This window comes from Tauraco erythrolophus, chromosome 18 (assembly GCF_009769465.1).
Source record: "Tauraco erythrolophus isolate bTauEry1 chromosome 18, bTauEry1.pri, whole genome shotgun sequence".
In the NCBI taxonomy this organism is placed as follows: Eukaryota; Metazoa; Chordata; class Aves; order Musophagiformes; family Musophagidae; genus Tauraco; species Tauraco erythrolophus.
The window spans coordinates 3255631-3282365 of NC_141482.1; the positions used below are offsets into that span (position 1 = coordinate 3255631).

The 26735-nt window shown below is 56.1% G+C and overlaps 3 protein-coding genes across 6 annotated transcripts in view; all 3 read left to right on the forward strand.

Annotated features, from left to right (window-relative positions):
• Positions 1-104: 104 nt before the first annotated feature.
• PXMP4 (peroxisomal membrane protein 4) lies at positions 105-6025 on the forward strand. The gene is made up of 4 exons (XM_086622802.1): positions 105-235; positions 652-714; positions 1329-1527; positions 3188-6025. Exons 1-4 carry the CDS (start codon positions 120-122, stop codon positions 3449-3451), a joined length of 642 nt encoding a protein of 213 aa, XP_086478928.1. The 5' UTR covers positions 105-119; the 3' UTR covers positions 3452-6025.
• Positions 6026-13728: 7703 nt separating this feature from the next.
• Positions 13729-17055, forward strand: E2F1 (E2F transcription factor 1). The gene is made up of 7 exons (XM_086622801.1): positions 13729-13923; positions 14457-14547; positions 15143-15362; positions 15818-15970; positions 16128-16242; positions 16325-16529; positions 16770-17055. The coding sequence occupies exons 1-7, from the start codon at positions 13729-13731 to the stop codon at positions 17018-17020; spliced, it is 1230 nt and encodes a 409-aa protein (XP_086478927.1). The 3' UTR covers positions 17021-17055.
• A 6460-nt stretch (positions 17056-23515) lies between these two features.
• NECAB3 (N-terminal EF-hand calcium binding protein 3) overlaps positions 23516-26735 on the forward strand; it is a 29991-nt gene continuing 26771 nt past the window's right edge. For all 4 annotated transcript variants that reach the window (XR_015222669.1, XM_086622852.1, XM_086622853.1 and 1 more), the window contains exon 1: positions 23516-23608. Coding sequence is in view for 3 of the 4 variants with exons in the window: in XM_086622852.1 (XP_086478978.1) it covers positions 23516-23608 (93 nt within the window). In the remaining variant the exon portion in view is untranslated. The remainder of the gene's footprint in view (positions 23609-26735) is intronic.

A 26735-nucleotide genomic window follows, 5' to 3' on the forward strand; every position in this document is an offset into this window, starting at 1 on the left:
CCGCCAATGAGCAACGGCTGTTGTGCACCGCCTATTGGTTAAGAGCGCTGACGGACAGCTGCTTCCCGGAAGCGCGAGGGCTGCCGGCACCCGCCGCCGGTTCCGGCGGGACGGTCGCTATGGCGGGCGGCGGGGACGCGCTGCGCGCCCTGCTCCGCGCCGCCAACGCTCTCCTGCAGCAGCGCCGCTACCGCGCCGCGCTCGCTGTCATCAAGGGCTTCCGCAATGGGGCCGTGTGAGTGCGGCGGCGGCGGCTGCGGGGAGGGAGGGAGGGGGCGCCGGGTCCGCGGGGAGCGGGGCACGGAGCGGCTCGGTTCCCGCGGCGCTCAGTCGCTCCCAGGGCCGCGGGAAAGCCGCTGTCTGCCCTCCTTTCCCGTAAGGAGGCCGGGAGTGTGGTGGTGGAGGTTCGGGAGAGGCGTTTCCATCTCCCTCGCCGGTAAGCGGATGTTGGCCGGTTTGGGGTCCCGGCTCGTTGGGGCGCACGTTCTTGTGGCCTCGGCGCCTCCGGGTTCGGTGTCCTGCTGCTACTGGGCGGGCTTAAAACTACGGTGTAGTTGCTTAAGTAGCGTCTTTTGGCTGTCAATAGGATAGAAATACAATCATTCGAGAGCGTCATACAAAAAAATCTGAAATATCGATTGACTTTTGCAGTTACGGAGCAAAAATTCGGGCCCCCCATGCCCTGGTGATGACTTTCCTGTTCAAGAGTGGAAGGTATGAGCTCTAGTGCTTTACTTCTGTGTTACTGCTTAGCATGCTTTCATGCAAGCATTCAATCTTTCATGTTTCCAGAGGGCTTAAAAAGCAGAGGGATACGTGAGCCCTGGTCATAGCCCGTCATTCTCATAGCTCCACAGGACAGCTCGTATGTACATGTGTACACAAACATACATACTCATGGAGGTGAACCACTCATGCAGTGGTTGATGAGAACCAGTGGGGAGAGGAGAAATTAGCAGATGCAAGCAGCAGCACTCTGCTCTCCGTTCAAATAAGGGAAACCAAACTATAGCAATGCACGTTGTGGCTTTCCCCACTTATGCCAGAGGTTTATGCTTATGCAAAAAAATAAAAATAGAAAAAAAGCCTCCTTGACTATTTATACAATTAGATAAAAGCATGGTCCACAGTCTAAGTAGAGCTGTTGAATGTGTTCTGATGAGTGAGCCAGAGGTGGAGGGATTTGTCCTCCCTCACAACGTAGATGGTTTGTGGGGTGCCTGAGCTGCCAGTCTAGATGGGCAGGCCAGAGAGGCGTAGTGTCCAGGCTGAGTGACTGCGGGGGTACTGCCTTTTTGCTCTTCTAATTGTCTGTTTCTTTTCTTCAGTTTAAGAGAGAAATTGGAATCAATTGCTCAGGCCACGTACACTCATTCCCGGAACTTGGCGTATTTCGTGTTCACCTACAAGGGGCTGATGGCGTTGCAGTCCCGACTACAGGGGAAAAAAATTCCATTTCATTCTTTCTTTGCAGCCTGCATTGGAGCTTGGCTAGTGTTCGGTGAGAACAATCCCATCAACAGTCAGGTAAATGTTTTTGTTGAAAGCTTCCGTGACAAAAAATGCAACGGGTAGATGATCGTGTGCCAGGAAGTGGTTGGTACAGACTGGCATGTTTCTGGTGGTTCTTACCGGGTAGCGTTATTCTGTTATCATATTTCTTTTTGCACAAGTTCTGGTTTTGGCTGCACTGCTGTTGTGGTTTAGGCTGGCCGGCAACTAAATGCTACACAGCCACTCGCTCACCTTCCTCCATCCCCGAGGGATGGGGAAGAGAATTAAAGAGAAATAGGGAAAGAGACCCGGGGGTTGAGATAAGAAAAACTGAATGCTACTACTGCTAATATATGAATATATGCCTACATATAATGATAATAATATATACAAACAAGTGATGCACAGTGTCATTGCTCACAACCTATCCCATCTCGGACTAACAATCCCAAAACAGATAAATCCTGACACCGCAATCCCGGATGAGCGAGAGACTTGAAAAGAGAGAGAGAGGCAGCACTCCAAGAGTCCTGAGAGTGAGGGCCTGTGGAAGAGCAAAGGCCCTTCTTTCCGGTTAACCCTCATCTTTATACTGGGCATGAAGCTGCATGATATGGACTGCTTCATTGGCCAATTCAGCCCTCAATCCGAGGTCTACGTTCAAATCATAAGGGAAGTTGTGGCCCCTCTGTCCCGGCCATGCTCCCCCCTTTTCCTGTTGTGTTCCTGCACACTGGCAAGAACATGGCAAGATGAAAAGTCCTTGAGGCCTCAGTGCCAACTATAAACATCAGTGCACTGTCAATGTTGTTCTCATAATGAGTCCCAAACTAAAACCAAAATGCAGAGCTCTTCTAGCTGCTAAAAAGAACTAACTCTGTCCCAGCTGGAACCAGGACAGCTGCAGTCAAATCCTAGAGGTAGTTGTGTGCCTCTGTGAACAGTGTGTGCAGTTTGAGAGCTAAACGCCCAGGTTTGCCTCCAGAGCTGCCCTTAGGAAGGCATGCAGGCAGTCATGCAATCCAAAGCCTTTGGGTTACCCCACCTGTCATCTGAGCTGTGGTAACTGGCTGCATGTGCTCCTACTCTGCCCGCTTGCGGGGCTAAACCCTGTAGCTTGAACGTTGTGAGCCTCAAGCGCAGTCAGTTACTGAGCTACGCTTGACTAAACTGGTTAAACTGACAAAAGCTGCCGTGGGGAGGTTTGGTTGTTAACACTCAGTCACAGATGAATCGGTCAGGTTAATGCAGATTAATCAAAATTGTTTTACTTAAGCAATCCCCTGCAAGAGCATAATTTCAGTCTGGTTTTAGGATGCATCCAGTCTATCGAGTTTGTGTCTGCTTGGCAGGTTAGCAGGGCTGCTCCGTGACTATTGTACCAGCAGCTGAGGTAGCGTTAATTGAGCAAAGGTAAGAGTTGTGCAACTGCAAAGATATGTTGCGTCAAGTGTAACTTGTTGGTTTCTGAATTAGAGTACCAGGAGAGAAGTGGGACTTTGAGGGTATAGGGGAGACACAAGCATCTCCAGTTATAAACACCACTTACTATGTGAACAGCCTGTTTGCTGTCAAGTTGGGTAAATTGTTTCCACCCCTCTTGCTTGGTTTATTGCTTCTGAATCACTTAACCTGGCTAGTATGTCTGGTCAGGTTATTTACCTAATGTTCTTTGGGTTTTCTCTTCATGCAGATCACTATGTACGTGCTGTCTCGTGTCCTGTTCGGCTTGTCTCGGCTGGCGGTGGAAAAGGGCTACATCCCCCAGCCAAAGCAGGATCCCTTCCCGCTTTTCACTGCTCTGATATGGGGGACAGTTCTCTGGCTCTTTGAATACCACCGGCAAACCTTGCAGCCTTCTCTTCAGTCCTCCATGACCTACCTGTACGACGACAGTAATGAGTGGCATGACATTTCTGATTTTCTTATTTATAACAAAAGGGCAGACAGCAAGTAGGTGGTTCATTGTAAAACACTTTTGAATGAGACGGCACCTTCCAGCAGCTAAGAGGAAAGTTTATTTTGTTGCTCTTGACTGGTGATTTTTTTAAATTAGCATCTGTCAAGCACAGTTGCTTCTTGCGTCCTGGCCAAAATGTTCTGGTTAGTCTTCTCTTGGCTCTGTTTAGAGCAAGCAAATACCCCACAGAAACTTGTTGCAGTCCTCAGCGAGAGAAAACTGCCGTGGGAATCTTGAGTTAAAATAAGTTTTTTTTTTTAAAAGAGGCCTTATTTTCCCTGCAAGTATGCGGTTTTATTTATAAAGAAACTAAATATACTTACAAAATGACAGCCTGGCAGTAAGTGGGGAGTATGTCTAATCATGAAAAAAACTGTTTTAGGGATTGTCTGACTGCCTTCAAGACAGAAGCATTTTTCTGTGCTGCTGTGCTTGCTGTAGTGTGATGGGAGTGGGGGACATAATTTCTTGATTTCTGTGGATGACTGGACATCTTGTTTAAACTATATACAAGGATAATTGTGCGCTCCTTAAGAGAGTTCCTCTGCAGTTTATCCTCAGGGAGACAGTAAGATGTTTGAGAATAAAACTGTTAAGATTGTCTGGTACGAGCCTTGTAAATCAGGCTCAGAAGGACTATATTTACTCAGTTTTTTCATGCACTTGGGCTGAATCTATCCCTCTGCAGAGTGCACTAATTAGTACCCTGTAATTAATTTACACTTGTTTGTAAAGTTTTTAAAAACTGCTTGAACTAAATATGGAAAACAGTTACACAACTCAGACTCCTTGGAAAACAGGCTGAGGCGTGTTGCACGCCCTCGGATATCACACTGGGTACTTCATACGCAGAAGCAAGCAACACTTTCAACAAGCACTTTTATTTCAGTGGAAGATAAGCACATGGGTTTCTCTTGGGTCCAGAATCTACCCTGCACAGCAGTGGCATGTGTTAGCTGTAATCAAACTCGAATGTACCTGTGGTTAGTGCTGGCTTGTTGCTGAGCCGGGTTTGAGGCCGCGGATGAATATGTGAGTGAATCTTCCTCTTAAAAATACACTGCTGAGCCCCAGGAATAGTGTAGCACGCGCTGGGCTTTAACAGAAGACTGACCTGATAGCTGAGAAAGAACAAAAGCTGCTGTAAAATTAGTAAAATCAAACTGTTAGTAGGACAAAGCACTTATGCTGCTGTATAACACTGATGTACACTAGAATAATTCCTGGCACACTGTTTTTATATGGTGATAGAGCAAGAGAGTCATTAGGCACCCTGTGCTAACTAACTATTCCCTTTTGTGTCAATCAGGACGATTTTATTTGCTCCTTTTATACCTCTTGTTTTTAAAAAAGTTAATTCTCCTGTACCCATCTGCTTTTCCATCCTGATCTGACCTTGTCATTTCATAATCCCTCTGCTGCTGTTCTTCATCGTCTCTTGCAGTCTCATGACACTCCAGGCTCCAGCAGTTTGTCGTGTTTAAGGGTGCAACCAAAGCAGTATATTTAAGTTCAAGTAGCTTCTGAGTAGAAAAAAGTTCTTGATTTCTTCTGCAGTCATTTTTCCTTGTCCTCCTAAGCTCTTTTATTACTATTGTGCATCTTCAGAGTGCTGCCTTGCTCTTTATTTTTCCATTCTCTGTGTCAGCAAGAGGAAGAGTTAAATGTTCCCTTCCCCATAGTCTGACTGGTGCTGTGATGTTTGGGATTGAATCACATCCCAGCGTCTCAGGTCAAGTAAGAACAGAGTCTTCTGGCTCTTGAACCGAATCTAACGCTGAATCTAACTGCTTTCCCTGTGAGATCTTACAGTGTAGAGGTGGAAGCTTCTTCTTGCTCATCCCATGCCAACCCATGCCGTACTCAGCTCTGGTGCCCAAAAGGCAAGGTACTGCTTTGCCATAATAACTGCCCATGATAGCTTCAGCTTTTAGCATCACCTGTTATGATCTGTACTGGATACTTAAATTTGAACATGGATCAGTATTTAATCAGATAAACTACAGGAAAGCTATAGGAGTTAGGAGTTGGTTTTGTTTCTTTGTAGTTAAATACTTTGGTGTAGATAAGCCTAAAAGATTCAAGTACAGAAAAAAAACACTGAAGCTACAGGTGAGGTCTGATTTCTTCATAAACACCATGTCTTTTTGTGCACCACTGCTGGGTATTTGAAGCAGAGTGAGTGCAGCACTCTTTTGTGTGTGTGTGTGTTAAAAGCCTCAATGTTGTTCCAGATCAGAATGTTAATATTCTGCTACTATTGCTGAATTCCTGCAAGCTTTGATGGGACTTCAGAAATCCAGAGTCTGACAGCCATGGCTTGAGAATTTCTCCCTAGAAGACTTGCAGATCCTTGACTCTGTGTAGTTATTGTTGCAAAAGATGGTGCAGGGTGGTTGTGAGCTGTGCGTCTAAGAAGTTTTTAAACTTTTTCATTTATAGCTGGCATTCCTTTCTCTGAGAAAGGCTTGTGATTCCCTTAGAGGCAAACTCATTTTCTTCTGCTAGTAGTTCTGCCACTGCAACCATGTGGCTGCTTGTGGAGCAATTCTCTGGCCATTGTGAAGGACGAGTGACATGCCCTGTCCTTTTTACACTACCACGGTATCTCCGTCCTCTCTAGATGGCAAAAACAAGCCAAGTTTCTGGTGTCAACCTGGCAGCAGTGACCATCAGTCGTCCTTGGTTCAAAATTCTCTTTTTCTCTTGGGAATCTATCACTTTCAGAGCAAATTATGCCCGAGCCTCAAACCATCTGTACTTCTGCCCCAGGAACCAGCTGCCATCCCTGGAAGCCAAACTGCAGCTCGTCCCAGGAGCGGGTCCCGTGCAGCAGCAGCTATTAGCCGGGCGTTTGCAGACGGTTGGTGTTCCTGCTGCGGTGGGGCAGGACGTTAAGCTGCAAGTCACTTCTTTCCCCAGGGAAGTAATTGGAACAGTTCTTTAACGGCACCAGTCTGCATTGCTGTTTCTGTGACCAGATAGCTGGGGATGAGCCCCTTATGCTACCGAGGTGTTGGAACAATGCGGGCGTGTAGTAAGGAAGTGAACTAGAAGTAATTTGTCTGAGTCAGACCTTTCTGATACATAAGTTACACTCCCTGCCCTCCCCCAGCGCATTGTGTGGGGAACTGAGTCCCCTGTTTGTGTTCCTTTTTTATTAGCATTAAAACCCCAAGAAATAAAGAGACAGTTGGGAAGCCACCTGCGAATCAGCCAAATGCCTAAGAATCACAAAGAAGTGATTTTCCCCGTTTTCTCCCCCCAGCTCTGATCGGTTTTGAATTTTAAGATGAATGTGGGTTTGTTTCTCTACATCAACTTTATTTCCCTTGTTATTTCTTCTTTGAAGCCTGGTTGTGACATGCTGAGGGCCTCTAAAGAGGAGCGGAGTGTCTCAACACTTAGCTCAGTTTGTCAAAAATTAGGATTTCTGAATAAAATTGAAGTGTTCGTTTAAAAATTATGCTCCTCCTTTGGATTTTAAGCCTCTTTTAGAGGCAGTTTTAAAGGTTAATGAATCAAACTGATCAAAAGTTTTCAGCAAGCAAGCCTTGAATAGCAGACTGACTATACTGAGCTATTAATCATTTATTTTATGAAGGAACAAAGCAAGCTCGGGGTTATTTACTGCCGCTGCATGCTGCCCTGGCATACCCACTGTGCCTCACTTCTCTTTGGAGGACAGCTTGCATGTTAGTGCTGGCTGTCAGGATTGTTGGAGAACCGTTTCCGGGACAATTGCATTATTTAACAAAGGTGAAAATTAAATGGGTACGTGACATTTGGTTTAGCTGAGGTTTTCTGTACCGTGTTTGATCCTGTCTGTTAAGGGCAGGGACATTTCTGAAAGAAAAACTTGAGCTTGTGCAATTAGTGCCGCAGAGAAGCGCTTAACGGCGGTTGGGGCTGCTGTGGGGTGTGAACCCACGCTCGCACCGTGACGATGTGCTTTGTCATAGAATCATAGAATGGTTAGAGTTGGAAGGGATCTCAAAGATCATCTAGTTCCAACCCCCCTGCCATGGGTGGGGAAACCTTCCACTACACCAGGCTGCCCAAAGCCTCATCCAACCTGGCCTTGAACACCTCCAGGTGTCCTGGTTACTGTCCATGCGTCTGGGCAATAACCACCCCTGCTCCTGGCAGCTGGGTCAGGAGGGAGAGAGAGGCTGCAGAAGAGCTTTGTGGTGTCCCTGCCCATGGCAGGGGGGTTGGAACTAGATGATCTTTGAGGTCCCTTCCAACCCAAACCATTCTGTGATACTGTATTGGTGCTGTGAGACTTTCTTGCCCTGGTAGAGTAGCTCAAGCTCTGCTTTAAACTGAGCTGGGTGGGAGGTGGAAGTGAGGGGGTGATCTCTGGCTGCTGAAGTAGACCAAAACCAGGTGTCCCTCAGGACCTCCTGTGACTGCAGAGGGTCCCCTGTGCACGCTAAGCTCTGCAGCCGGTTGGGAGCCGTCGTGGATGGCTGGTGCGAGTGGAGTAACCAGGACCCCGTGCAGATACCCTCACGCAGGAGAAACTGCTGTCACTCGAACTCATTTTCACTGCAGCAGCACAAATACGACCTTTGGATAATACCCCGAGCCGCACGCGGTGTCCTATTTGTCAGGTTGTGTTTGTCTTCCTGGATCATGCCAACCTGAGCAGAATGCGTTCGGTTTTCTGATGTTGTTTTTGAAATCCAGCTGATACGGGAGGAGAGAAAAGAAGGCATAATGCTCTCCAGTGTAATGTCTGTCTGCCACTGTTAATTTTGGAGGGGTGCTAATCCTGAATTTCCAACCTGTGTGTTCTTACCAGATGGTTGGAGGAGGTAACTTTTTGACTTTACTTAGAAGAATTTTCCTGTATCTTGTTTCCTTATGAGAGTGGTGATGAGGAAGGGGAAAAAACAAATTAAATGCTCTGTAATACAAGTATTATTACCTCTGCTTTTGGTATATATTTTGTGTTCATAATTGCTGCGTAATCCAGGTCCTGAATTTCTGATAGCGTAAAGTCAAGAATATAAACTCAGGTAACTTGTAATTACACTGATGAGAACGCTTGTAGGAATATCTCAGTTTTTGGTTTTAAAACGTGCAAAAGAGGGGGCAGTGTGTTGTTAAAGTGGTTCTTTCCACTATGAATTGACTTCTTGTGCGGTCGGTGTAGTACATCAGTCTGAGATTTTCTGCCAAACTGATTTGCAGATTATTTCTGTATAATCACTCCTTGAATGGTATAATACTGTACTTTCTACAATAATAATAAAAACCTAATTTTTTGTCTTTTTTTTTACTGTAATCATTATTAAGCTAACATACATGAAGTAATGCTTAATTATTGCATGTCACTAGTCCTGTATGTAGAGAAATCATGCACGGAGTGCGTTTTGTGCATCGGTTACGCTCTCGTGTTACCAGCTACTTTGGCCACACCATTAGATTTTAACCACGGCAGCACTGGCTAGCTTGGGTAAGGGTCCTAGCTGCAAAGAACTGGGGTGCCTGTCATGCTTTTTTTTTTTGAAGCATGAACTTTCCTAATGGCATAGCTGTTTGGATCGCTTTGCATCGCTGTATCTTCAGACCAAGTGAGTGTAATTGGGGCTAGGCTGGGAGGTTCATGGCACGTACAAACTGGACACGTAAATGGGAGCGTGAGCAGCTCTTGCATTGCATCTAGCAAAGAGTCCATCTGTCCCGTTGGGTGTTCTGCATGACACGGTTACAGGGCAGGCTGCTCCTTGGTGCCTTGCAGTCTGGCAGCAACGCATGCAGGCAGTTGCAGAGAGCGTGCAACTGTTCAGAGAGAAGTCAGCTGGAGGAAGCTCTGCTGGTGACTGCTCTGCTCGCATGCGGAGACCTGGCTTCAGTCTGTGTGCCTGGTCCTTGCCCAGATACTCTTTAGGGCAGACAGCTTGTGGCAGGGCCATCTGCCAGAGCAGGACGCAGGTACGAGGCACTGGACATGAGTCTGAACCTGCTTCACCTGTTCCTTAAATGAAATGAGGACATAGACAAAATGAGGATGTGTATATATAGATGGTTTTGCTGCCTCCTCCAAGCTAAGACCTACAGAGAGAATATGCTGTAGAGGTAGGAGCTGTGGTAGTGGAGATAAAGCAATCCCTGCGTGAGGAGCTCCCTACAGCACGAGCAGGTGAGGGAGGTCCTGATCCCCAGCAGAAGGTTGTCCCTCTGCGAGGGGAGCACTGAGTAGCTGTAATACAAAACCACCTGCTTTGTAGCTGCTGTAACACTGGAGTGTCCAGCCCAGGCCCATGAGAAGCCAAATTAACACCTCCAAACTGATGTCAGTCCTGTCTTGAAGTGTTTTTTTCCCCTCTCTCAAAGCGTCACAGTGTACCGGAGCCCTTCGAAGCTCTGAGCGACAGGTTTTGCTCTGACCCTTTTACCTGCCTTTTGGGCTCGCGGTGCCAATGACCACGCTCTGAACCTGCTGTGAAGTGAACTCGGACCAGCCAGAGTTACTAAGTCTAGGTAAGAGCCAAAGCACAGAAGGCAACATCAAGGGGCTTATTCCCAAACGTTCTCCTTGATGACTCCCAGGCTATTTGAACAACATGCCACTGTGCAAGGGGAGAAACACTTGAGCCTCTCCTCTCTTCTGCAGGCCTTGAGCAAAGGAAGGGGAAGAGCCTTGTCGATCAGAGTGGCTTTTAGCAGCTGGTGTGGGAAGCAGGCGTTGGCACTGCTCTGCCTCACAGAGGCTGGAACAAGATTGCCCTGTTTGGGCGTGAAGAGCAGAGCAGGAGACAAGTGGGCTCCGTGCCCCTGTCGCTTCTACTGAAAGGCTACGGGTGATGTGAGCTCTAGTGGCAGATGCCATCTTACAAGAGAAGGAAATAACACTGCCGAATCCAAGTTCGGATTGTGCCCAGCATCGTTGTGCCCAGCATCCAAGAGAGTGGCTGACCTGATGTCTTGGGAGGAGAACCGCTGGTGTAATCTGCTGTAACAAGATGCAAGGGAACAGGCAGTTCCTAGCTTTTGGGACCGAGATCTGAGAAAAGATGCCTAAACCAGTGGTGCTCTCCTGCCGCAAGCAATCTTCACTTATTCTATTTGTGCTGTGAGAAAATCACTTCAGTTCACGTAGAAAAAGGTGATGGCTAAGGTGGTGGAGGCGGAGGGCAGTAAGGTCAGGAGAGCAGGACTGTGGGGGCTCTGGGCTTCCCCAGCTGCCTGTCCCCTCCGCAGGTCCTTCTGCAGCGAGACCATGGCACACTTGGCTCACCATCATCTGAACCAACATACTGGGAACAGGAGCATTGACAGGAGCCCCCGGGGGAAGTCGTGCTTCCGTTCATGCAACGCAGCCATTGCAGCGCGACAGCTCAGCACTGTTGGACCAGGAACGGCCGAAAGCAGGACCACACCATGCATGACAAGGACAGTACATGTGCTTCTGGGACACCTGTGTGCTACGGTTCAGTGAGTGCAGGAACGCAGGTTTGTGTCCTGCCAGCTCTCCTGTCTGCTCCCACTGCCAGGAGATGATTTTGCAGCGTAGATACCGGCTCCGGCTGCAGCCCAGTCTGTGCTTTTCCTTCAGTGCAGGGCCCAGCAGATACCCCTTGGCCTGAGCCTGTCATAGAATCACAGAATGGTTTGGCTTGGAAGGGACCTCAAAGATCATCTCGTTCCAACTCCCCTGCCATGGGCAGGGATACCTTTCACTACACCAGGTTGCCCAAAGCCTCATCCAGCCTGGCCTTGAACACTTCCAGGGATGGGGCAGCCACAACTTCTCTGGGCAACCTGTTCCAGTGCCTCACCACCCTCAGAGGGAAGAATTTCTTCCTTATATCCAATCTAAATCTCCCCTCTTTCAGTGTAAAGCCATCACCCCTTGTCTTCTGTCCTGATGTGCAAGGCAGCCGAAACCCACCCGAACTCAGTGGCTGCTGTGGGGTAAATCCAGCTGGGGTACAAAGCATATGAACAGCCTTCCTGATCCTCCCTGTGACCAAGTGGGGCTGTGGAGACACGACTTAATCTTCGTGCAGCACCCGCCAGACAGCTAATCCTGGGAGCACGTCTCCGCTCCTTAGCAGGGCTGACGAGGCCAGGAGGAGGCTGCAGCTGTGCAGGAGACAGGATCGTCTGCTTCCCCTCATCCGCATGCAAGAAAAGCCCCTGCGCTTCCTTCTCCCACCAGCATGAGCCTTTCATTTGTCTTCACAACTGCCCTTTTTCAGCACTGCCAGCGCTAAAAACCTCGGAGAAGCTGTAGTGCAGCCAGGCAGCGCGGCGGAAAGGGGCACAGAGCACAGCCTGCTCCTCTCAAATAAGCTCCCGCATTAACTGGGGGGGGAGAACCCCAGCCTTTGTGAGTGGAGTGGGAGCAGCTGGTGCAGCAGCTGTGTCCCAAACTCTGCACCACCCCAGGAAGCGCCTGGCCGAGGCTCCCCAGGGACAGGGAGAGCACCGCCAGCCATTCGCTCCCGCCTGGCTCTTGGGGTTGCCTTTCTCCCCCCTCCCCAGATGGAAGAAACATCAACTATGTGCAAACATCTGGTCTAACTGTTGCTTATGCTTCACAGTAATGATGATATTGCAGTGCAAGCGCTCTGGAGAGCGGGCCCTTGAATATTAGAAGGACTAAGCGTTAATTAACTATACTAATTTCCCTTAAGCAATGCAGCATTTGTATTTGCTCTTTGCTGATGAAGAAATGAGGCACGGAGAGGTGGGATGACTGGTCACAGCCATGCAATAAGTTACTGGTGTATTTAAGGATGCAGGGATCCAGAGAAATCTGAACTTAAACTGAAAGAGGGGAGATTTCGATTAGATCCAAGGAAGAAATTTTTTACATTGAGGGTGGTGAGGCACAGGAGCAGGTTGCCCAGAGAAGCTGTGGCTGCCCCATCCCTGGAAGTGTTCAAGGCCAGGCTGGATGAGGCTTTGAGCAACCTGGTGTAGCGGAAGGTGTCCCTGCCCATGGCAGGGGGGTTGGAACTGGATGGTCTTTGAGGTCCCTTCCAACCCAAACCATTCCATGATTCTATGAAATCATGGCACTGCTCCGCACTGGCTGTCCTGCATGGGAACTGCAGCCGCTGCCAAAGCATCCAGCATAAAATCCTTTAAAGCCTGAAACCTGTTGGGCCAGCGCAGGGGCACTGCGTGTCAGGATCTGCTCTGTGTCAGGATCTGCTCCGCAGCAGCAGAATTAACTCATCGCTGCAAATACCTCCTGCATCCCACGCACTGGTAGAAAAAACACCCTGTCTCCTGCATCCCAGGCAGGTTGGGGTTGGCAGCGGAGCTGGGCTGGGTGATGCAAGGTGATGGCAAGGGGCTGGGGACCACCATGCTCAACCATGGCACACCCCAGGGGTGCCTGGGGCAGCTTGTGGGGGGCACAGAGGGGTTAAACTCAAGCTCAAGGAGTTTTGTGTGCCTGGCCCGAGGCTCCCGCTCCACGCTTTGTCCATGAGCTTCAACATCCCTGGGTCCTGTGGAAGGTTTAATCTTTAAATGCGGAGCTTTTATTAGAAAGTATATATTTATTTTTTATTTTCCTTTCTAATTTCGCCCTCTCATGCAGCGGGGGGGGGTTATCAGCGTCGTGCAGGCGGGAGATGCCCGCGGTGGGAGCCGCACTATCGTCTCTCCCGACACGGCAGGGCCGCTCCTCCCGGCTGCCATCCCCTCTCCCCCCCCGCCCCGCCTCGCCCTTGGCCGCACAGCCCCGTCACCGGAGATAAGCACCGGCACGGTCAAGGGCGGATTTTGCTTCCAGCAGAGCTTTTCCATCCGGGATCAACGAGATCCAGGGATGCTTCGGAGCGGGAACCGCGGGGGCGGCGGCGGGACGGCGGAGGGAGGGGGGGGACGGCGGCTGCCGCCGCCGTCCCCCCCCTCCCTCCGCCGCCCCGCCCCGCGATTGGCTCCGGCCTCGGCGCTGCGCCGCCGATTGGTCGCCTGTCAGCGCCGCCGCCCGCTAACCAATAAGCGAGCGGCACCGCCCGCCGTTTCGGCGGCGCTGACCAATAGGGAGGTTCTTCCTCGCCCCCCGCCTCGGCGCCAGGCGGGCGGGCGCAGCCAATGGGCGGGCGGCGGGGAGGCTCGCGCCGCTTTCGCGGCAAAAAGGATTTGGCGCGCAAAGGCGAGCGCGGGGCCGGCGCGCCGAACAATACGGCGGCGGGCGCGGAGCCGAGCGGAGCGGAGCGGCCCCGCGCCCGGCCATGGGCCGTGCCCCTGCCCGCTCCCTGCCCGCCGCGCCGCCCGCCGCCCCGGCGGCCATGTGAGCCATGGCGGCGGCGGCGGGCGGCGCGGCGGGGCTGGCGGCGCTGCTGGGCAGCGCCTCCCCGCACCTCCTCATCGTCTCCGCCGCCGAGGAGCCCGCGGGCGGCGGCCACCCCGACGCCGACCTCCTGCTCTTCGCCACGCCGCAGCCCGCCCGCCCCGGCGCCGCGCCCAGACGGCCCGCGCTGGGCCGCCCGCCGGTAACCCCCCGGGACCGGGACGGGGAGGGGGCGGCGCGGGGGCGGGGGCTGCGAAGCCCGGGACCCTGCCGGGCTCCGGCGGGGCCGTGCAATATACCGGGCCGTGTTGTATATCGAGCTGTGCAGTATCGGGCTATATGTACCGGGCCGGGCTATACCGTACCGTGACCTGCTACGCCCTGCCGGGCTGTGCCGCGCTCCGTGCCGTGCCGTGCCACGCAGCACACCTGCCGAGCGCGGCCCTTCCCCAGCTGCTGCTCCGGAAGCCGCACGCCCGGGCGCTGGGCCGTGCCTGCTTTGGGGCGCTCCCCGCAGCGCGGTGGGGCCCCCCCTCCCCCCGGCTGAGGCCAGCCCCCTGCCCCGCTGGAGTGCGTGGGAGTCGCTCCCGTCGACCCATTCCTGCCGGGAGTGGGAGCTTCCGTGCCCTGTGGCGCCCCTGGGGAGGATCCCTCTGGGGTTCCCACGCTGGCGCTGTGGGGGCAGTGGGGCTGTGGCACGGTGGTTGCCCCTCTGGTGAGCCCCATCCCTTGCAGGTGAAGAGGAAGCTGAACTTGGAGACGGATCACCAGTACATAGCAGAGAGCCTGCCAGTGGGCCGGGGCAAGGCCCGGAACCCTGCTAAAGGTACTGGTTCTGCTCCTCCTGACACCCCCCGAGCCAGCCCAGCCTAGAGCGGTGTGTCTGGCAGCCCCGCTCTGTTGCCCATGGGCTCGGCTGTGCCTCCAGGCTTGTCCCTGGCAGCTTGTCCCCATCCCTTTGTGTCAGTTGGGAGAGGCTGTTCCTGGCTGCTCTGTCCAGCCTGTGCTGCTGTCCCCTGGCTGGTGGCACAGTTGTCCTGCCCGTCTGCTGGGCACCACACCAGCTCCGTCCCTCCCTGTGGGATGGAGCTGTAGCTGCTAGCACGGTGTGGGTGCTGTGTCCCAGGTGGACCCTCCATCTTCTCCTCCCTGAGCCCTGCTTGCACCTGGGTGTCACAACTGAGCTTGTGGTCACGACTGAGTGCGGGTGTCAGAGCCCGTGCCAGGTCCTGCAGCATCCTTCCCGTGGAGGATGTGGGGAGCTCATCCCATTGCCCTGATGCCATATGGATTTCAGGGTGCCGGTCCTGGTCTATAGTCCATAAGCCACCTGCGAGTGTGGGGGGATGATTTGGGTCCTCTCAGCTCCAGCACTGAGTTTCCTTTGTGGCTAAATCATGCTTGTCCTCGGTGGCTGGCAGGGGCAAAGTCTCCTGGGGAGAAGTCCCGCTATGAAACCTCGCTGAACCTCACCACCAAGCGCTTCCTGGAGCTGCTGAGCCAGTCGCCTGATGGTGTGGTGGACCTCAACTGGGCGGCCGAGGTCCTGAAGGTGCAGAAGAGGCGCATCTACGACATCACCAATGTCCTGGAGGGCATCCAGCTCATCACCAAGAAGTCCAAGAACAACATCCAGTGGCTGTATGTCCCTGGGCCAGGCTCGTGGGGCTCAACCTGGCTGTCCCCTGTGATGGGGAGCTACCTGGACCAGGCTTGGGGTGGAACAGGGTCTTGCTAGGTTAGAGAATCTCAGAGTGATGTCACTGGAGCATCTACTTGGGGGTCAAGTGGTAGCTCCCCATTCATGTAGGCCACAGCCCTGGGTGAGGGCTGTGCTGGACCATGGGTGGCTCCTGAGCGTTGGTATCCCTGTGTCAACTGCAAGTCCTCCTTGGGCTCCCTGAGCCAGCCTGGGGAGCAGGATCTGCATCCGGATTTGGGATGGGGAACCCAGGGCTGTTCCCTACTGGGAAATGCCCACGGAACTGATTGCCTGGGTATGGGGTGGGATTTAACCTGGCCCAGGTGGGGACAGTCATGGTGTGGGGCAGAGGGAGCTGTGGGGTTTGGTTCCTGATGGCCATGGCGTTCCTCAGGGGCAGCCAGGCCACCGTGGGGGCCCCCAGCCGGCACCGGCTGCTGGAGAAGGAGCTGCGGGAGCTGCAGGTGGCCGAGCGGCAGCTGGATGACCTCATCCAGACGTGCACGGTGCAGCTGCGCCTGCTCACTGAGGACCCCGCCAACCAGCAATATCCTTCGGTGCGGGGACGGGATGGGGCTGGCTGGGTTGGGGGGACGCAGTCGAGCCCCGAGGTGAGCCCGGCCGTGTTGCAGGCAGGGTGTTTCACTGCCTGCCCTGCTGCTGTGTGAAAACAGCCCCGTTACCTGCTCCTTGACTCGTCACACTGCAGCCTACGTGACCTGCCAGGACCTCCGGAGCATTGTGGACCCCTCAGAGCAAATGGTGATGGTTATCAAAGCCCCTCCAGAGACCCAGCTGCAGGTCTCGGACCCCACAGAGGTGAGCTGGGGCCACCCTCTGCTCCCCACATCTCACTGAGCATCCTTGCACCTCCTCGTCTCACTCCTGTCTCCTTCCCTAGGCTTTCCAGGTCTCTGTGCGAAGCACTCAGGGCCCCATCGACGTCTTCCTCTGCCCCGAGGACAGCTCGGGGGTCTGTAGCCCCGTCAAGAGCCCCTTCAAAGGCCCCGCAGAGGAGTCATCTCCCAGCGATTCGCAGCCCAGAGCCTCCCCGCTCCTGCATCCCACCCAGGATGTGAACATGCCACTGCTGCCTGGAGAGCAAGGTGGGCTGGGGCTGGGGACCGGGGCACTGGTGTGATGGCACGGGGGGCTCTGGCCGGGGGCTCTTGCTGTGTTTTAGCTGTGACTCCCTCTGCGGTTGGCACAAGCAGGGAGCTGGGATGATGCTTGGGCACTTCAGCAAGGCAGGGAGGGGGGAAGGTGGGTTCAGCATAGCCAAAAGCTGCTTTTTTGGGGTTTTTGGCAAGTATTGTGGGCTTTATGACTGCTTCCCATCCCCACAGAGACACTGCTGCCGGGGACGAGCACGCTGCCCAGCAAGTGCCCGGTAGAGGAGGTGAGCCTCTCGCCGCTGGCCTCCATGGATGCCCTCCTGGAGCCGAGCAGGGAGGATTTTTCGGGTTTCTTGGCGGACGAGTTCATCAACCTGTCGCCGCCGCAGGCGCAGGACTACCACTTTGGCCTGGAGGAGGGCGAGGGCATCAGCGAGCTCTTTGACTGCGACTTTGGGGACTTCACACCCTTGGACTTCTGAGGCTCTGCCTGGATGCTCATGGGGGAACTGCCAGATGGGGGGGGCCACCCCCGGGCTCCTGCCCCCTCGCGGGCAGGGCAGGCAGCCCCTCTGGCTGCAGTGCCCGCAGCTCCTCTCCCCGTCCGTTTTTGCAATATTTTCTTCTTACCCCTCCATCATCCCCAGCCCGGGGGGGGCTGGTGGCATCCCTGGCTCCAGCCCCACGAGGGGGATGCCAGGGTGGGGGTCCCATCTTGGGGGACCATCCCACAGGGCCCTGAACACAGTGGAGGGAGCTGCCCAGGGCAGAGCTGCTGCCCCCCCCAGGTGCCCGTTACAGAGCTTTAAGCAGTCCTGTGTATAGATTTGATTAATTTATTATTGTCCCCTGGGGACAGCGTTTAATTTCCCGGGGGGCTGAGGGGGCCGTGCAGCAGAGTAGGGGTACCGAGAGGTTTTGTCGTGCTGGGAAGCGGGTGGTGGAGGCGTGGGGGGTGCTGGGTCAGGGCTGTCCCCCCCCAGCATGGGGGGCTGTCTGCAGTCCAGCTGAGCGTGGGGTATTTATTTATTATTTATGGTGTGTGGGAGCTCTCCCAGGACATGGGGGAGCGGGAGGGAGTTGGGGGGACGGTGTTGGCGGAGGGGGATGCACGGAGGGTCCTGCCAGGGACTCCACCAGCATGTCCCGGCTTTGCTCGTAGCCAAAACGGGGCTGCTGGTGAGGCCACCGCGGTGGCACGTGGCTGTGGGAGCGGGGACGGGGCTGGCAGCCCCGGGACCATGTGCGTGTCCCCTCGGGAGGGCACATGGGTGTCCGGGGGGGGGGTGCATACCTGCGGACAAGAACCCAACGCTGTCTCCAGGCTTTTCTTCCCCTCCCCACGCAGCCGTTCAGCCTTTTGGCTCCATCTCCCCCTCTCTGGCCCACTGGGGCTGGGAGAGGTGGAGGGGAGGAGAGGAGGGGGGTCCTGGGGCATCCTGGGGCCAGGCTGGAGACGCACTTTCACTTTTACTGCCTTTTAACAAGCTTGTGTTCCTCTGAGCTTCGTGTTTAATAAAGGTTTCTACTGACTCTGGCCTTCAGCACAGGGTTGTACTCAGGTGGCGGGGGACACTGGGAGTGGTGGGGACCCCAACCTGAGAAACTAAGGGGGTTTGGGGTTATTCTGTGGGCCTTTTTTTTTTCCATTTTGAACTTGAAAAGCATGAGCTGGTACCTCACTGCCTGGGGTTGCAGGAAGTGCTTTGGTCCTTAGTTTCTTTTCCTCTCCCCCAGCTGCAGCTCCAGCCACTCCCAGGTGTGGGATGGGAGCTGGGGCTGATCCTGCCACCCTCTGCTCCTCCAAAGAGGCTGTGCCCCACTGGAACGGGGCGATGGCTCTGGATGGGGATCGCTTCTTTTGGCATCCACTGGCCCCTCCCCCCTGATTTGGGGGCAGCATTTGCACAGGGGTACCCATGGCTGCAACTCCTGTATGAGGAGGAAGGCAGTGTGGGGCTGTGAGGCCAGTCCATGCATCTACTGCACCAGCAGGCTCCCAGTGACTTCCCAGCTCCCTCATTCACCCCAGTGCCTCTTGGTCCTGCCTGAGGGCAGCTGCTGGCACCAGTTTGTGGCCAAAAGTTCAAGGTCCCCATGTCCCTGCACACCAGGGATGAGCTGGCTGCAAGTGGCAGCCTTGACCCTGAGAGCCCCAACCCTATCTGCGGCACACCATGCCCTTCCCTGGGAGTGAGGGACATCAGGGACCCCTGGAGAGGGATGCTTGGAGGCTCCAGGGACCCCCTGGCAGCCTGGAGCGGGCCCAGGGGGGCCATGGCCCCCACCTCAGTGGCAGGCAGGGACGTGCCACTTCCTTCCTGTCTCCGTGCGCTCGCTCCCCTCCTCTTTCTGTCTGGCCTCCTGCCTGTTCCTCCTTTGAACAGCCTGATAAATATTTCACCCTGGACTGCGTTGCATAAGCTCATCCTGCTCCTGCACCAGTGTTTGCAGGGAATGAGAGCCCGGGTTTGGGCAGGGGCTGGCAGCGGGTGCTGGGGTGGCACAGCGAGCCCATCACCACCACCTGGCCTCCCACCTTGGTCCTTGTGCCTCCATCCCCACACCCAAGTGCAGTCCGCAGCTCGTTGTGCTGCCACAGGGTTGTTGGTACTGCAGGGCACACGTGGGCGGTGGTGTGCCGGTGTAGGGTAACAAACCCCATGGCTCAGCATCATCCGTGGTGCCAGCTCCTCGCACTGTCCCCGCTCCCAGCCCTCCTCCCTGCAGCCCCCTGGGACTGGCCAGGGCTCGGGAGTGGGGCCAGCCAAGGCGCTGGCAAGGAGGGGAACGTGCCATGCCAGCTCAAAACTCAGCAGCCGGGAGGGCGATGACACACACAGCCTGTCTGTCCCCTGTGCTCGAGTGGGGTGAGCCGGTGGCTTGCTGTCACACTGTTGCCCCATGAAATGGGGCTTTTTCAGGCAATTAAACTGAAAGAGCCCTCCTGCTGCTCCGGTCCACGGGGCTCCTGCCCACAGAGCCATGGGCAGGAGGATGGGGAGACCGGGATGGGTGGGCATGGCCCGCGGTCCCCTGCCTGCTGCATCCTTCTTTACAAGGTCGATGTTGTCACCTGAGATGACAAAGGTGCTGAAGCTTTTATAATTTACTGCGGGGCGCCCAGCCCAGCCATATGCCAACACACCCTCATGCCCGCGCTCAGGAGAAGGCCCTCCTTCTCCTCTCCCCCTTTCAGTTTCGTTTTCGTGGAAGGTGCTGGTGATCTGTGGTACTGCCCAAAGGGCTGAGACCCCAGCGAGGGGAAAGTGGCCATCGACTTTCACGGGAGCCAGCGGGCACAGGGAGAGGGGAGAGGACTCAATGCCAATGTCCTGAGCTCTGCAGGGCTGTTCCTGCGAGCGAGCTAACCCTCAGTAGCAGCACAGCTTTTCCCTTTTCCCCTGAGCAAAGGTGAACCTCTCTGATGGCGTTCACTGTCACATTCCCCTAATAGGGAACCTCACGGGATGTTAAGCCCTTGAGACTCCTGGTCCCCATGAAAGCAGGTCCCCTGGCAGGGACAGGACCACATCCCCCGCTGCGGCAGTGCAGCTCATCTCGGGGGGAAAATGCGTTGGCAGCTCCACGTGAGCCAGGGCACCGTAAAAATAACCGCTTTGCCTCCCAGGGATGATTCATGATGCAGCTGAAGGGCTTCCCTCCTGCTATTTCAGATCGCTGGAGAAAGGGCTAATGATAGCTCATGTAGGGGCTCTCGTTTCCGAAGAGCACATGGCGGATTTGGGAAGTGGCCCTGGGCACTGCCTGGTTTTATGAGCTATCTGCACCGCGGATGCTCTTCTTTGTTGGGAGAAGCAGGCATGGTGCAGGAGACGGGCACCGTGCACTTGTCCTTTGTGCCCTATAGGTCCTCGGCTCCTGTTTGCTCCTATCTCCCACTCCCTGGCAGTAATCCTGCAGGGACCATGCCAGCTCTGGGGATGCCCGGTGCCCTCGGGCTGCGGTGGCAGCTCCATTGACACGGGCAAACGCTGCAGCAGGCGAGCGGGCACCTAGAGGCTGAGCTGTGCTGGATGTGGACGTGGTGCTGAGCCCAGTCAGTCATGGGGTCTCCTGTCCCCGTGCTGTGAGGTTTGGACTCGGAGGAGTCAGGAGAGCCCAACAGTGGGATGGGCTCCGGGACAGGCTGGCAGTGACTGGTGGGCAGCATTAGATGCTGACACAGCATAAAGTCTGCCAGAATTTATACCTTTAATCTAATCCCCCTTGGAGGGTCTGGGCAGGTTTTGGGGTCTCTATAGGCCCCTGCGGTACGCCTGCCCTGGGGTGCTGTGCCCCTGCCAGCGCCGCGCTGCCTGCCTTGCTTCTGCATCCCACCCCACTTCCAAAAACCACTCGTGTTTCTTCTGCAAGGACGTAACTCAGGGAGGTGAAGCGCAGCATCGTTTATTCACCAGATGCCAGTAAGTGGGTGCTTCGTTTAATTCCTGCTCAGTTGTGGTCCTGTGCCCCCCAAACCTGGGGAGCAGAGCAGAGCCCTGGCGTCCCCCCACAGCTGGGGCTGAGGCCATGTCCTCCTTCCCTCCCGGTGGCTTTTGGGGTGCGCTTCTGAAGTGCCCATGGAAGGAGCTGGGGACACCTGCTGCCTCCTGCCGCTGGCAGAAGTTTTTCCCTGGACTTCGCCCTCACTTTCCAGCTGTACCTTCCCACATTGAAACTCATGCTGACCCTGAGGCGTCCCGATAGGGACCGAGCATGGATTTTCGTAACACTGGAGTGTGGAAAGGCCCCTCCAGGGCTTTGCTGTGATGCACAGCAGAGCCCCGCCATTGCCCAAGCCCCTTCCCATGCTCCCTGGCAAGGTGATCTTCTGTTCCTGCTGCCGTAGAGCCTCCCCTGCCTGTTTCTCTAGTACCTGCCTCCATTTTAGTTTGATTTGGTGAGAGCCATGCTTGACAACTCCAGCTCTTGGACCTCTTTCTGCCTCTCCAGGGGCAAGGGACAGCCCTGTGCTGCGTGGGCTGGGTGCACGTGCTCCCCGGAGCCCTTGGATATCCCCACCAGGTCCCAGGTGCACTTTTTCCACCTCTTTTCCCTTGCATACACCCGGAGCAGCTGGGAGATGGTAAAAATAACTGTGATGCATCCTTACAACTGCTCTGGGCTCAGCTTGCAGCGGGTTGTCCTCGGGGAAGGAGGAGAGCGAGCAAACTACACGTGCCATGGCTTGGTCACGTTGGGCTAGGGAAGTGTCTTGGCTTTGAGACATGAGTTAAGAGAAGCTGAGCTCAGCCAGATGGGTTGGGCTCGTGACGTCCACGTGAAGGGAGAGGTGGTGCAGATGGAAGAAAGCTTGGCTGGGATTTTGCATCCAAGTGAAACTGGTGCATGCCCGTTTCTGTAAGTAAAATCCTGGGATACTGTGAGAGGGATGGGAAGAAGCCCACCAACCCAAGAAGTCACTGCACTGCACATACCCTGGGAGTGGTGTGAAGGTCTGCCCAGGCATGGCTTTATCTTTATTTATCTAATTATCTGCTTCTTGTTTGTGAAAACCTTTGAGGATAGCTTGGGTACGGACATGGATGTCCGTCCTATTCCTCTCCACATGCACAGGCCTCTGGGTGCCTGTGCTGCGCAGGGATAGAGACAGCTCCCACCGCCTCCTCCTCCTCCTCTTGCCCCCCAGCCACCCTGTCTCCCACTCCTGCAGCCCCCGCTTGGTGTAGGAAGGGGGTCCCAGCACCATTGGTATGACCCCTTCACCCCCAGCATCTGCACGAGAGGGAAGCAGCACTGAGCAAAGGCTGCCTGGCATGGTGGGCACAGAGGAGTTGGCATGACTGAAAAGTCATTTGAAGCCACTCTGGCTGGCAGGGCAACCACCTCAGGGCCATTCGCAACCACAGTGGGACCCCCCCATGGCCAAACCAGGGCCACCCCAGGGCTATCCAGGGGCCAACACAACCGCACTGAGACCACCCATGGCCACAATCAGACCAACTGGGGCAACCAGGGGTACTGTGGGCCAACAGCAACCACACTGAGACTACTCATGGCCAAAGTGGGACCAACTGGGGCCACACTGAGGCAACCAGGGCTGCTTCGGGACCATCTGTGGCCAAAACGGGGTCAACCGTGGCAAACAGATCTACCCTGGGCTCAACAGCGACCACTCTGGAACCACCCATGGCCAAACTGGGACCAACTGGGGCAACCAGGGCTACCCTGGGGCCAACAGCGTCCTCACTGGGTCCACCCATGGCCAAACTGGGACCAGTTGGGGCAACCAGCGATGACCACACCACAGTGTGACCACCCACAGCTGCACAGGGACCAGCGTGGGCCGCACTGGAGCCAACTGGGAGCACAGTGGGGTGCACTGGATCCAACCGGGACCAGCCTGGGGCTACCCCACAGCTGACCGGGCCACGAGATCAACGAACACCCCCGGCCGAGCGGCACCCACCACAGCCCGGCCACCGCCGCGCCCCCGCCACCACCGCCGCGTCGCTCCCAGCGCCGCCCCGCCCCTCTCCCCTCTGCCAACGACAGGCACGGCCCTGAGGTGCCAATCAGCGGCCGCGGCCAACCGGATCGCCGCGGGGGCGGGCCCTCAGCAGAGGCAAAGTTGCCTGGCGGCTGCGGAGCCGCTCGGGTGAGTTCAGCTCTGCGCTGCGCTCCCTACGGCAGCGTACCGCGGGGCGCCGCACCGCGCCCTACGGCAGAGTACCGCGGGGCACTGCACCGCGCCCTACGGCACCGCACCCTACGGCAGCGTACCGCGGGGCACCGCACCGCACCCTACGGCAGCGTACCGCGGGGCACCGCACCGCGCCCTACGGCAGCGTACCGCGGGGCACCGCACCGCGCCCTACGGCAGCGTACCGCGGGGCACCGCACCGCGCCCTACGGCAGCGTACCGCGGGGCACCGCACTGCGCCCTACGGCACCGCAGCGCTCCCTACGGCACCGCACCCTACGGCACCGCAGCGCCCGCGCCCGGCGGGGCCATGATGGCGTGCGCAGAGCTGCTGGCCGTGTGTCTGCTGTCAGCCGACCGCGGCCCCGCGCCCCGCCGCCAGCCGCTCCCCATCTTCCACGACGTGAGTACCGCGGGGCAGCGCCGCCAGCGAGCCCCTGTCTCGGCCCTGGGGGTAGCACGGGCGCGGTGGGCTGCGGTGCCTCCTCGCAGGGAGCCATGGCATGTGTAGGTGTCAGGGCGAGGCCCTTTCCCGCCTGCCCCGGCTGAGGGACCGAACCCGAGGGACAAGCGAGTGGGCCCTGCTGCTGCTCTAGGCCTGAAGCTGTGAATCAAGGCGTGGGTCGTGATGTCTTAAATAATACTCAGTGTTGTGTTGTTTTTCTGAATTATGGGCCTCTGAGTGGCTAGAAATAGCCCAGCCCTTATCAGGAGCTGGCTGTCGTGACTCCTGGAGCGGGAGCGCTGTGTGTCTGGCAGGAAAGCTGCAGAAGGCACTGTGGAGCTGTTGGAAGCGGTAGGATCCCACAGGCAGAGTGTGTCTGTTGCCCGCTGCAGCCCCCGTCCCTGCCCGCTCCTAACGCACCAGGAGTTGTGGAGGAAGATGCTCTTTGTGCAGGCTGGAGGTTGTCGAGGCATCCCAGCAGCTGTGGGTGGCTTGGGGGAGTTGAAGATGTGGGTAGTGGCCGTCTTCGTTTTCATAATACAGGTCCTGGTGTGATGCCTCCCATCAGACTGTGTCCCCTCAAGCCCCGTGTTGAGGGTGCTCCTGTCGAGAGGGAGCTGTGCACCCTGAGGCCAGGGCCTCTAGGGGAGGCAGTGCCTCTCCCCCTGTGGCACCCGGCAGGGTGGGAAGGCAGCTGCGTGCCCGCTGTCTCCGGAGCAAGCGGCACAGCCTGGGTCAGAGCCCACCTCCACTGTTGGAGCACATCAGAGGTGCTCAACCCCTCCGCTTCTGACCGTCTTTCATGGGCTGCAGGGTGCCTGGGTCTGGCGGGCAGCACCCGAATCTCCCTGGTGGGCCACCAGCTCTTGCATTCCCCTGTGTCCAGCACCACTGGGGTCTAAGTCACCCTGTGTAGCTAAGGAGATGTGTGAGCAGAGGTGCTGCCTCTGGTCTGCCACAGGGACTGGAAAGGAGAAAGCAAGTGAGAATTAAGGGTGAGGGTTGGTGTGGTGCCAGGTGTCATCTCTGTCCTGTCCCAGTCTGGGTGGTGCCACCCCCTGTGTACCAGTTCATCCTGGAGGAGGGGAGCAGGAGATCTTGGGCAGCGCTTTGGGAAGGTGAATGCCATGCCTGCTCTGGTCCTCCATCTGGGAGACCTCCTGGCATCACCAGGGAGCAGCTGCAAAGTGCATCTCCCTTGGCTGCGGTGGGGCTCGCAGCTTCCAGTGGAGGGTAAGGGTCTCTCTCCTGCTGCGGGGGGATTTCAGACTGCAGGGCTCTCCAGCCAGCATCATTAACCGCGCTAATTACTTGGCTCATGGAAGATGGGCTGGAGGGGGGTTGGTGGTGACAGCTGTGTTCCAGCTCCGCTCCTCCAGGCGCTTGCAGAGTCCCACATCTATCCCTCAGGGCGTCATTAAGGCAATTAAAATGGGAAGTGTTAGTGCTAGCGACTGCTTTCTGGGTTCTGGCGGCTTCCCTTCCTCCTCCCATGCCCTCCCTTTGCTCCTGCCTCGGCTCTGGAGCTTGGCAGGGTGAGTTTAATCTCTCTACTTTTGGGTCTGGGCAGTTGGCAGGTCTCCAGCTGCTGCCCCCGAGGCTCGTCAGGGAGAGCTGCCCCTCACCGCAGCGGGGCAGGATCCCAGCCTGCCCCTCAGGCAGCGGGAAGACAGGGCTGCCCGCGACAGATCCCAGATCTCACCTGCCTGCCTCCGGAAGAGGTGAGGAGGAGGAGAGCTTTGCCTGCGATGCTTTGCTGCAGGTGCAGTATGAACTGCAGTGCTGCCATCACAGTCGTTTCTCTGCGCAGAAGACAATCTCAAACCTCTGGGAGATTTGTCCCCCAGGCTGGTGCTCAGGACTTGCTTCCTGCCCTCTCGGTGTAGGAGAGGCTCAGAGAAGTCGCTCGGACAGCCCGCCGTTCACTGCCGGTGCCTGGCCACAGCCGCATTAGCCTGCGGTGGGTCCATGAGCACAGTGTCCCCAGGGCAGCCATCCCTCCCCAGCAGCCGACGCGTCCCTGGCTGCGTGTCCAGCAGCCCTGCAGGCAGGGAGAAGCCCTGTGATGTCCCTCCTTCCCGGATTGTGGGGGGTCCATCCCCACGTAAGTGCCGGTTCAGTGCTTCCTCCATCGGTCTCTGCATGCCTGCTGTTGCAGGCACTGAGTGTGGCTGCAGCCACTTGGATGCAATCCCACGAGCTGGGGCTAAGGGAAGTGCCTCTCCCAGGCTTGAGGCAGTGTCCCTGCGTTTGAGACTGCCAGCCCCGCCGAGTGCAGGTGAGGTGTTGCCTGTAGGGTCTCTCCAGCAGCCAGTGCAGACCTGATCCCATTCCCTGTCTGACTTTGTGTCCCTTTTCCCTGACTTTGTCCCATGGCTGTGGTTCACACGGGGCTCTTGCACCAGGAGCAGTGCTTGCCTGCGATTGCCATGCGTGTGCCTGCACCCCAGGGCGGCCGGGGTCACCCGTGGAGTGTGGCTCTGCACTGTTTTTGCTTGGCTGGCGTTGGATCCTGGCTCATGCCCAGGAGCCATTGGTGCGTTCCGGTGTGTGCAGTGCTCACTGAGGCACCCCTCTGCAGCCAGGGTCGGCCGAGGATGAGCTCGCTGGAGGCAGCGAGGAGCTCACCATCCCTGGGGGACGTGGAGCAGACATGGCCTCACCTCGCAGGGCTCTTGCATCTCTGCTGCTCGTGCCACGTTTATTTATTTTGAGCTTCAGGCAGCGGGTGTGTGCACTGGCAGGGCTTTTCTAATGCACTGCTGGAGTGGAGGGTCCCATGTGCGAGGGAGAAGTGTCAGCTCTGTTCGCTGAGGTTCCTGCCCATGCCAGGATGGGCTCACTGTGGATTAGAGACCTTCTTAGCCCCATGGGATCCCCCCCCTGAAATTGTGCTCTCCCTCTTAGCCTGCAGAGAGACCCTGCTGAGCAAGGCCAGCCTGTGAGTGGGAAATGATTTGCCTCACTTTGATCTGCATCTGTTAAATGCCTGGGTGACACTCAACTTTTTGGGATGGCTAGCTGGCCTCAGTGACGTTTGGAGTAATAGAGATGTCATTGCGTGAGCCGTGTGTCCCTCCAGTGA

Coding starts and splice junctions, on each gene's coding strand:
- E2F1 (XM_086622801.1), top strand. CDS start 13,729: ATGGCGGCGGCGGCGGGCGGCGCGGCGGGGCTGGCGGCGCTGCTGGGC. Junction 15,363..15,817: donor AAGAACAACATCCAGTGGCT/GTATGTCCCTGG, acceptor GGCGTTCCTCAG/GGGCAGCCAGGCCACCGTGG. Junction 16,530..16,769: donor ACTGCTGCCTGGAGAGCAAG/GTGGGCTGGGGC, acceptor CCATCCCCACAG/AGACACTGCTGCCGGGGACG.
- PXMP4 (XM_086622802.1), top strand. CDS start 120: ATGGCGGGCGGCGGGGACGCGCTGCGCGCCCTGCTCCGCGCCGCCAAC. Junction 715..1,328: donor TTCCTGTTCAAGAGTGGAAG/GTATGAGCTCTA, acceptor TCTTTTCTTCAG/TTTAAGAGAGAAATTGGAAT. Junction 1,528..3,187: donor ACAATCCCATCAACAGTCAG/GTAAATGTTTTT, acceptor CTCTTCATGCAG/ATCACTATGTACGTGCTGTC.